Source organism: Sturnira hondurensis, unplaced genomic scaffold (assembly GCF_014824575.4).
Source record: "Sturnira hondurensis isolate 20B ecotype Veracruz unplaced genomic scaffold, ASM1482457v3 Scaffold0025484, whole genome shotgun sequence".
NCBI classification, from domain to species: domain Eukaryota; kingdom Metazoa; phylum Chordata; class Mammalia; order Chiroptera; family Phyllostomidae; genus Sturnira; species Sturnira hondurensis.
The window spans coordinates 594,160-604,428 of record NW_028098115.1 but is presented as its reverse complement, the minus strand read 5'-3'; the positions used below and the strand labels follow the sequence as shown (position 1 = coordinate 604,428).

The 10,269-nt window shown below is 45.3% G+C and overlaps 1 protein-coding gene across 1 annotated transcript; it reads right to left on the bottom strand.

Moving 5' to 3' along the window:
• Window positions 1-8,590: 8,590 nt before the first annotated feature.
• On the bottom strand, window positions 8,591-9,115 carry LOC118982669 (ribonuclease 7-like). The gene is given in 3 exon segments (XM_037039817.1): window positions 8,591-8,672; window positions 8,674-9,055; window positions 9,106-9,115. Coding segments are annotated over 3 exon segments (474 nt in total).
• Between the last annotated feature and the right edge of the window lie 1,154 nt (window positions 9,116-10,269).

Genomic DNA, 10,269 nt, shown 5'->3' with positions numbered 1-10,269 from the left:
GGGGCCCGCCTGGCCGAAGATGCCCTTTTTTTCCCCGCCGCCGGCCTAGCTCCCTGCGGAATCTTTTTAGTCCGCGAATTCCCTGGGGTCCTTAGCCTAGGGACTGGAATCGTTTAGCGGCCGGGAGCCTCCGGTCTCTAACTCGCCGGGGAACCTCTTCTCCCTTCTGTTGCCAGACTCAGAAGAGACCCCCGCCCCCAGGCCCCTGTGCGCCTTGGGTGGAGCGAAGGGCAGGGAAACGAGAGGATTCCTCCCACCCTCCAAGGACTTGCTGGCCCTCCTCTTTACCCTCTCTTCTCCTCAGTCCTGGAACGTTCGGTCTCTGACAATGGGCTCCTCTGTGCGGTCTGGGGAGGGCGGGAACGTGGGGGGCAATTAGGGAGCTGTGCAGGCTTGGGGTGGGCATGGTGGATAAAGCGGGGAAGGTTCCTCGGACCAGGATCCTCCCGTAAGGGTGTGCACTAACGCGAGCATTTTCTGAGTTCCTCTGTCGCCATCCTATCCCCTCTGCACCCTCATCTCTCCCATTTCTGCTGGTGGAGGGAAGGCACCAGAACCTCATGATTTACTATTGGATATCAGAGCCTTCCCTTTTGTGGGGTGGCGATAGCCTCCCAGAGCCACTGGGGCTCAGGGCTGTGGGGACGGCTATCTGACACAGCAGATAAAGTGGGTGTCGGCTTATTAAGAACGTTCTAGCCTCACCCACCCGCTCGCTCTCGGATGGGTGGATGGAAAATGAAAGCCCAGCGAGGGTTCCCCAGGAGGGTTGAGGGAAGTTAGACATAGTAGGGAGATGTGTTGTCCTTCCTCTGAACGGGCACTGGAAGCCCTGCAGGGGCAGGTGAGGTGGAGGAGGGTAGGGGTGGGAGGTAGGAGCCAGTTGGAGTGGGTGGTGCTTCCAAAGGGTGGGAATTTGAAAGGAGAATACAAAGCCAAATACCCTGGCGGGGTAGCTCAGTTGGTTAGAGCTTCCTCCGTATGTGTCAAGTTGCTGGTTTGATCAAGGGTAGGGGCACATACAAAAGTTGACTAATGAATGCATGAATGAGTGGAAAAACAAATTTCTCTCTCTCTCTCTCTCATCAATCAATAAAAAATTAAAAAGCTACGTAGTTCTCAGAGAGGGGTCTGAGGCCATGCGCCACTTCAGCTGAGGGATGACACTTGGCAAGCATCCTGCCAGAGGATGCAGCTCTTATGAAGCCAGAATTTCTGGGCAGTCCTTGGAAGAGGATGCTGCTTAGATGTAATGACTCTTCTCTCACCTCCTTAGAAAGCTAAACTCCACCCTTTTTCCACTCCACTGGGTCTGTAAAAGAGGTGAGAACTTTTTTTTTTGAGGCAAGGTCTCTCTACTCCATAGCAACCAAAAATGAATCTAGAGCAGCAAACCCTAGTGACCACCTTTCCAGCAGAGTTAGAGGCAAGGAGTTTGAGCTGTTTTCCGTCAATGGGTTATGAGGCCCTGAGTCAGGAGGACGCTCCAGCTTCCTTAGGGTTAGTGCCTGGGAACCCGGAGAGTGTGATTTTGCTACCCCCTGGTGTCCACTGGGTAAATGCTGCCCAATAGCTGGTTCCAGAGGCCAACACTGAAGAAACTTTCTTAGAGGATATGGAGTTGACTCCAAACGCTGGTGCAATAAAAAATCCACATACAACTTTTGACTCCCCTAAAACTTAAGTTGTTTCTCAGTATTGGAGGGGGTTGTTTCTGGGAACCCCCATTAATACCAAAATACGTGGATGCTCAAGTCCACTATATAAAATGGTCAAACAATGCAGTTGGTCTTCTGCATCCTCAGACTCCCAATCATGGATGGAAACAGTACAGGTATTTATGGAAAAGTCTGAGTATGGGTGGACATGGACAGTTCTAACCTGTGTTGCTCAAGAGTCAACTGTATTATGAATCTTATTCCCTATTTCAAACCCAGCTCATCCATTCTTAGTGCTGAGGCAGTCTGAACCTTCCCTTACCTGGTCTTAAATTCCTTATACTGAAGCAAGTTGTTTGGGAAACAGTTGGTAGAGCCTAAGGTTCCCACAATTAGAAACTGGAGTATAAATTAAGCTGGTTGTGGAAGACTATGAACTGGAAAAAAAGAGTGGATCATTTTTCTCCCCTATGGGGGGAAAAAAGAGTCATTGAAGGTTTTTGAGCTTGTACTGCGAGGGAGTTTGGTGCAGGGTCTGAGATCCGGTGACTCCTTTCCAGGAGTTGTTTTCATCTGTGATAAATTAGAAAGGTTTATTTTATTAAGTATAGTGATTAAATACCACTTTCCTAAGAATGCAGGCTCTACCTAAGAGTGTGTAGGTGTGGTACGTGTTTGTGTGCATTATAGAGTGTGTGTTGATGTGTATGTTTTTGGGAGACGTGAAAGGGGAAGATTATGAGGAACTGGAGGTAGGGGATGAAGCAGGTTTAGGAGCCCTTTTTCCTGCATTCACAAAGAGTTCTCACCATGTTTCATCAGTTTCAGATTCTTTGGGGCTTATCAAGTCCCCATTTCGCAGATGCAGTGGTGGCTTATTGAAGTTAAATAACTTGCTGTAAACTACACAGTAGGTGGAGAAACCAGGATTTGATCCCAACCACCCAGTTACAGGGTTTCATCTTAGCTGTCCAAGTCCATAAAAGAAACACCCTGAACACTACACGACCTCTTACACCACCTAGCCACCATGTTTAAAGGTGTTAACTTTATTTTTATAGTAGCCAGTCCTGAAAAAGTTATAGAAGTGATAGATATGTTCCTATGGGTCAGAGAATAAAAGCTATTTTTTTCAGGGTGGGGCAAAAGTAGGTTTCCAGTTGTAAGTCGGTGAAGCAGTTTATGCTTGTTTATTATTTATGAATTATTGTATTATTTTCCATATGAACAACTGTAAACCTGCTTTTCCCCAGTCCTGTATTAGGAGGGTGTAGATGATGAAACCCCTAAAACATTGAAAAGGCTGAGTGTGAAGAGGAATTGGATTTGTTCTGAATGGCTCAGGTGCTAGGGTGTCATGAGTTGCTGTAGTGACAGGAATGTAGAACAGGTTCAATAAGGGGAATTTAAAATTTATTTATTTATTTATTTTTAGAGAGAGAGGGAGGGAGAAAGAGAGGGAGAGACACATCGATGTGTGGTTGCCTCTTGCACGCCCCCGACTGGGGACCCGGCCAGCAACCCAGGCACGTGTCTTGACTGGGAATTGAACTGGTGACCTTTTGGTTTGCAGGTTGGCTCTCGATTCACTGAGCCACACCAACCAGGGCAAGGGGAATTTTTAATATTTAGAGCTGCCTGAAAACGGCACAGTCTGTCTCCTGGTAGTGGATTCCCCCCTCTCTGAGGGTTTTAAAACACAATGAGAAAGTTTTAAAGAAAATTACTTTGTAAACTTTCCAGATTTGTGATATGTGTATTTTCCTAGCCCCATTCCTTTGCTCTGAAAACAAATGTTGTTAAACAAACATTTGTGAAGACGTGACATGTGCCAGGTATGTCTAGTGGCAGCCCGAGCCCTCCCTGGAAGGCTCTTAGCTGTCTCCAGCAGCCAGCAATCCGGGAATTGTGACAGCATGAAGTCAATGAAGACAGGCCCACAATCCTCAGAACTGCTGAGCAGGTGGGTGCAGATTTATCTTCATTTCTTTGACACCCCCGTTCCTGGACTATTGTCCACTTGCAGGTCTCTGCCTGCGCTCCTCCCAGCCGGGTCACAGAACTTTCAGTATGCTGTGCGCTGCCTCCAGCTGGATGCTGCCAGTTCAAACTGGGTACCTACGTGATTGAGTCCAAGTAATTATTACATTATCATGTTTTATTTTATTTCGGCCAAGACTTAATTGTACTTTAAATGAGGAGTTTTGGTCCCCAAAGAATCTGTAATTAGTGGAATATAATTCCACTAACATAACTTGACCTCCACAGCATGAACATGCATGTGTTTACACACACACACACACACACACACAAGCTGCCTGATTTTACTGAAGGAACCAGTTGCTTGACAATTTGTTGTTTTAGTTTTTGTTTTTTGAACAAACTACCTTATTGGGTGAAATGAAGTCTCAAAACTCCAAGTTTGGCCAGGGAAGAAAAGCCCCTTTTGAGGATGGAGATTCAACCATAGTCTCTGAATTTTACCTTTTTTTGGAGTATATGTTGCTGAATTCCTCTGCCACCACCACACTGGCCTCTGGGAAGTACACTTCCCTTTCTCAGTTCCTCTGGAATCCAAAGGGAGACCCCCTATAAGTTGGCAGGGTAACCCACCTGACGGCAGCACAGCGCAGAGGAAGGGGGCACTGGGGAGAGATACAGTTCCAGGTTCAATTTCGGTACCACCACTGCCGGCTGTGGGCCTTGATCTGGGCTATTGCATCATCAGTGGCCACCCTCCCTCCTAAAAGCTTAGTAAAAGCAACAAACACGAGAACACCAGGGAATAAGGTCGCCAAAGCTGACCGCATTGTGTAGATGAGAACAACACAGAAAGTGGACTGGTTTTGCAATGGCAATGTGAATTTTTCACTATGTACCTTTTGTGTCCAGAAAATAATTTCAGAGGGCTACTTTGGCTTTTTAATATTTATGTTTCCTGTCTTAAAAATGAAAATTAGAAGCCCAGTTCTTCCTTAAGCTTTTTTAAATTAAAAAAAATATTGATTTGAGAGACAGACAGAGAGAGAAAATCGGGTTGTTGTTTCACCTTTGCATGCATTCACTGATTAATTCTTGCATGTGCCCTGACTGGGGATCGAACCTGCAACCTTGGTGTGTTGGGATGATGCTCCAAGAAACTGAGCCACCCACCTAGGGGCCAAAGATTTTATATTTAACTTACAAACAAGTACATTTCAATCTGTTTAAAGGGTTGTATTTGATGACTATCTGATACCATTTATAAATGTAGTTAATAAGACTCCTTTAAACAAATTTAAAATATATTTTATAAATTCAAATTATTTCATGCCCTTAATTATAAACTAATTTGGTCGTCTGAGCTAACCAACAAAACATTCCTGAAAAATAAAAGAGCTTTTACAAATCTAACAATTTATAAACATGGTGGTTCCATTCTTTATTTCTTAATTTTTTAAAAGATTTTATTTATTTACTTTTAGAGAGTGAAGAAGAGGGAGCGAAACACCGAAGTGTGAGAGAGATACATCGAACACTTGCCTCTCACACGCCCCCAGCTCGGGACCTGGCTTGCAACCCATGCATGCAGGACCTGACTGGGAATTGAACTGGCAACTTTTCAGTTTGCAGGCTGGCACTCAATTCAATAAGCCACACCAGCCAGGGCTGATTTACTTCTTAGGTTTTCTTAAATGTTCTAAAACTGCTTTTAAAAGAAAATTCTATTTCAAATCACACGTCTAAACCAATTACACATTTTAAATTAGAATTACAAGGCCAATTTGTTACTATAACAGACTAAATTAATGCAAAAACCTAAAATACCAAATATGCACGAATTCCTTAACACAAACATACTGATGTTATGTTTGATTTTCTTAAATATTTCATCCTAACTTAAAGTTTTCTGGATATTAAAACAAACTTACCCACTAGGAAATAATTGTGTCATCCTAAATGGCTGAGGAGCCCCTTCCCAGGTGACTTTTTGGAAACAGGTCTTCAGTGGCCCAGAGAGCGTGACCAGCGGAGATGTGCCCCAAGGCTTTCGGAAAGTTCTTCTTTAGTCTCCAAGCGCTCCACTGAGCCCTGCTTTGTGGACACTGTGTCATTACTCTCTGAATGAGCCAATTTCACAGCCCAAGGCCCCCAGATTCAAATTACACTCCATCTAATTCTTCAACCTACACACGGAAGTCAGAAACTCCTACCCAAGTTGCTACACCACTTGTTTAGATATAATTAATCTATTTAAGGATTCATTCTACTCTGAATTCTTTCCACACTCTTTCCAGCCTCTGGGGCAACAACTCCTACAGATGGCTGAATTTTTCCTGGTTTGCCTAACTCTGGTTACAGACCTAACATTACACTAGAGATATGTAACAGGAAGGTTAATATGTAACAGAGAATGGGCTTTGGATTAGGATGAATGAAACTCTGGGGAAGGTGGGAGGAAAAAGTTATGGAATTCATTATACTCTTTGATATGTTTCAAATGTATTCTTTTTACCTGCCTCTGAAGATACATAGGTAATTCTTTATTTTTTTAAGATTTCATTTATTTATTTTTAGAGAGAGGAGAAGGGAAGGAGAAAGAGAGGAAGACAAGCAGCAATGTGTGGCTACCTCTCATGCACCCCCTCCTGGGGACCTGGCCTGCAACCCAGGCATGTGCCCTGACTGGGAATCGAACTGGCAACCCTTTGGTTCACAGGCTGGTGCTCGATCCACTGAGCTATACCAGCCAGGGCTAGACAGTGAATTCTTGATTGCAACAACTTAAGTGTGTTTGCCCGGCTCCAAATCAAACCTTCCTCCAAAGCCGCAACAAACACTGGGCACATATTAGGAACCTAGAGATATGTGGAAAAGGAAAACTCAAGAATTTCTGTGCTCCCTTAAGTCAGTACCTGGGATAGGTGGGGATAAGTTTGTTACTGGAGAAACAAACAAACAAGCAAAGAAACAAAATGAGCTGACACAGGTGTCTGTTAGATTTGGACCTTGAATGATGGGATATGATGTTTCCACTAACCAAGGCTGAGAGACTGCAGGAGCAGGGGCAAGTTTGGAAGCCAGGCAGATCTGAGCTCAGTTCTGAGTGTTTTTCTTAAAGGAAAACACTTAAGATGACTGCAGGACACTGAGGAGGTTAGTAACGGTAGGTAGATGGAGACCTATGCTTGGAACTTGGGGGATCAGGGCTGGATCATGGAAGCAAACCAAGTCACTCAAGGTAGGGCAGTGTGAGCTAAGAATAGGGCCCTGAGAAACACCATCATTTAAGGTGCAGACAGAGGAAGTGGAGCCTGCCCACGGCACAGCCCTGGGGTAAAGACAGAGGGGTAGAAGAATGTTGTTTGTTTCTCGCTTCCAGTCTGTCTTCCTTGGTCATAAGCACAGGGGTGGGTGAATAGAGTGACACTGGTGGGCAGAGCATGGCATGGAGAGGCCTCTTGGATGCTGTGGGGAGCTATATTTGGGGTGGCCAGTGTGGATGTGGTGGGCAGCAGGAGCTCACTCTGCCTTAGATCTCTTTTTCTAGAAAGCAGGGAAGGGGGTTGGGAGTCAGAATTTGGATTCTGTGCATTCTCTGCCACATCACATTTCACCAATCATTCTTTCCTTGTTCTGAGCCCTAGTCTGTGAAGGAGAATCTTTCTAAATATGGGAAGGGTGTGTGTGGAGAAGACAGAGTTGGCAGAGGGAAGGAGAGGGGCTGCCTTACTGTATGCATGTATGTTTGCATGGTATGCACACACACATGTGTGAGTGCATATTTCTATGTATGTATGTGTGTATGTCTTACATTGGTATTTACGTGTGCATTTTTCTCATTTTTCTATACTTGTCAAGATACGTATAGAAATTGAGAGGGAGCATTGAGAAGCTCTTATGCTAATTTTATAGAGTGATTTTATGTTAATTGAATCCAATAATATAAAATTTGACCTTGGGTTTTCTATATCTACATGTTCTATTTTACTTTATTGTACTTTATGGAATTACTTGTCTGAGGCAAATTCGCGCACAAAACCAGTCCTTCGCCACAGCTAGTTAGAGAAGCACTAGTTAGGACCAGACCATGATTTTTGGAAGGTCTTGCTTCTGAAATTCCCAAGGGAGAGAAATTCACGTAAGGAGTCTGAGGTTCCTGCTCTGGGTCCTATTGATGAGGCACGAGGTCAGGTGTTTAGGACAAACAAGGGGGTAAGGCCCCAGGTGAGAGTGACATCCCAGGGCTTAGCCTGCTCTTCTTCCTCCCCTTCATGTGAAATAGGACCACCAGGCAGTTCTCAACGGGGTGGATAGCAGAGTCCAGGCTGCTCGGGGTATTACCCTCTCTCCTGTCTGCCAGGCAAGTGAAGCTGATGCCTCACAGAGATAAGAAGGGGTTTTCCAATCCCCCCTGCTTTGCCCCAGACAGTAACACCCTCAGTCAGGAAGAGCAGTCTTTTATTGGAGCCAAAGCAGACACATAATCGTCTCGGATTCTCCTGCCCTCCTTCCTTAGATAATCTCCTCTGCCTGGGGTCCCTCTAACTGTCTAACCACAGCCCTTCTAAGGCCCTGACCTCAGTTTGTATTTGTAACTTTATATTTTTCTTTTTTAAGATAGTCTCCAAAATTACATATGCCATAGACCCCACCAAACCCGGACCCACCCTGCTGACTGGGATCCTTAGGGCTAGACGGGCCACATGGTGTCACACACTCAGAAAGCAATGCAAGCAGCAGTGAAGGGCTAACGAGAACCACCTTTCTTCCCTCATAGTTTAAGGCACCCATAAAACCCCCTTTGGAATTAAGAGTATGTGGAGTTGGGTGTGTGGGAGAGAAGTGGTATTTGCAAGGAGGCTAAAGATTAGTAAAGAACTCAAGGGAGGAAGTGCAGCAGCAGCAGCATCAGGAGTCTGCAGAGCTCGGGATGAGGGACACACCTGACTTTAGATAACGTTATCCAAGGGCACAGGAACCAGCAGGTACCTTGTGCCATCCTTCTGTGGTGGACGGTCATGGCCACGATAAAGAACACTTCTCTGTGTATCTGCAATCTCAGTACCTTCCCACAGGGAGCTCTTCCATGGTCAGGGGCACAGGCTTCTGGCTCTGGTGGCAGCTTTCTTGACTGTTCTGGCAGACTGTGATGGGGGTCTGGCAGGCTGCGGCCACACTAGAGAAGGATTCGTGCAGGAAGGTATTGAGGCTCTTGCAGTGTTTTGTGTGCTTGTAGATGTTGCCCATCACCCTTTTGTATCTCTGGGGGCTGGGCTGCATGTGCTGAGTGTCAAACCACTGAGCCGAGATCGCGTGTTTGGGTTTGGCGCTGACTGGGACCCCGGCCACTGACAGCCCCAGCAGCAGGAGCAGCAGCAGAGGGTAGAATCTCGCTCTGGCTGGTGCCTTCTCTCCTAAGAGGGACAATGGCCCAGAGGAAGAGTTACATGAGTGAGTAGGTCACCATGGGGCATGGGGGTTCTGCTAGCCCTTCTAAGAATTTCATACCCTCAGTTAACCATTGCAGGGCTCCTGAGGCCTCAAATATTTAAGAACACCATTGGCATTTTATTGTTCAATTTCAGGAGGTCATATGCCTTTTTATTCTCCCAATGAATATTTACATTTTTATCCCTCAAAATATTTTTATGATGTGAGTATGATTACTTTTTTTAACATATAAGCAAACTGAGACTCAAAAAGTTAGAGAATTTCCCCATCATTGCACAGCTAGAGTGTACCAAATACAGGATTTTAATCAAAGCCTCTTGGCTTCCAAAGCCCCTATTCTTGCTCAGAGTTTCTTCTTTGAAACTCTGAGAAGTCAGACCACAAAAGGAAACTAATTTTGGAAGAAAAATAGGCCACAGGTCCATGCTTCACTCTCCCAGCCCAGCTCAGGTTTTCCTGAAAGAGTCAATGTTAGGTTTGTGGAGCCAGGTTGATTCCTGTCTGTTCTCACTGAAGCTGGATAAACAGTCACTCCCAGCACAGGGATCACTGCTCCAGCCAGCAAAGCAGTGCGGTGAGTTGGGTTCTTTCCATGGCTGACGTTTTGCCCTGTTGGAGAACGTTGTGGGTTGATGGAGGGTCAGAGCTGGAAGAGTCCTTAGAGATCATCTCAACCAACTCTGTATTTTACAGATGAAGGAGCGGGAGGCCCTGACAGAGGAAGTGCCCTTCCCAGGGCCACCAGGTGAGTGGCAGAGTGGGGGCCAGGAGCTTCCTGACTTTCAATCCATCCCTTTGGTCTAGTGCCAGGTGAAAGGGGAAGGAGAAGGTTTTTTTCCATGGAGGCAGAGCATAGCGAGTGTGTCTCTGTTTGTGGTTTCAGTGGTGTATGAACATTGCCTTCAATAATTCTCTTTTAATCTTTCTGATAACATTTAAAAGAAAGTCTCCCCATAGAGCAAGACGGTAAATTCTTTGTTTTTCCCCACTTTCCAATAGGGACAACAGACCTCAGTCTGAGTTTTCACTTGAAAACAATTCTGGATAGAATTTTTAACATTGGATGGCACTCATTATATTTATTTTTACTTTCGTTTATTAAGTGACACTCATATTCCTTGAAATATGGTGTCACACAGTTTCATTTTCAAAGTATGATTTGAACTAAGTGAGTGAG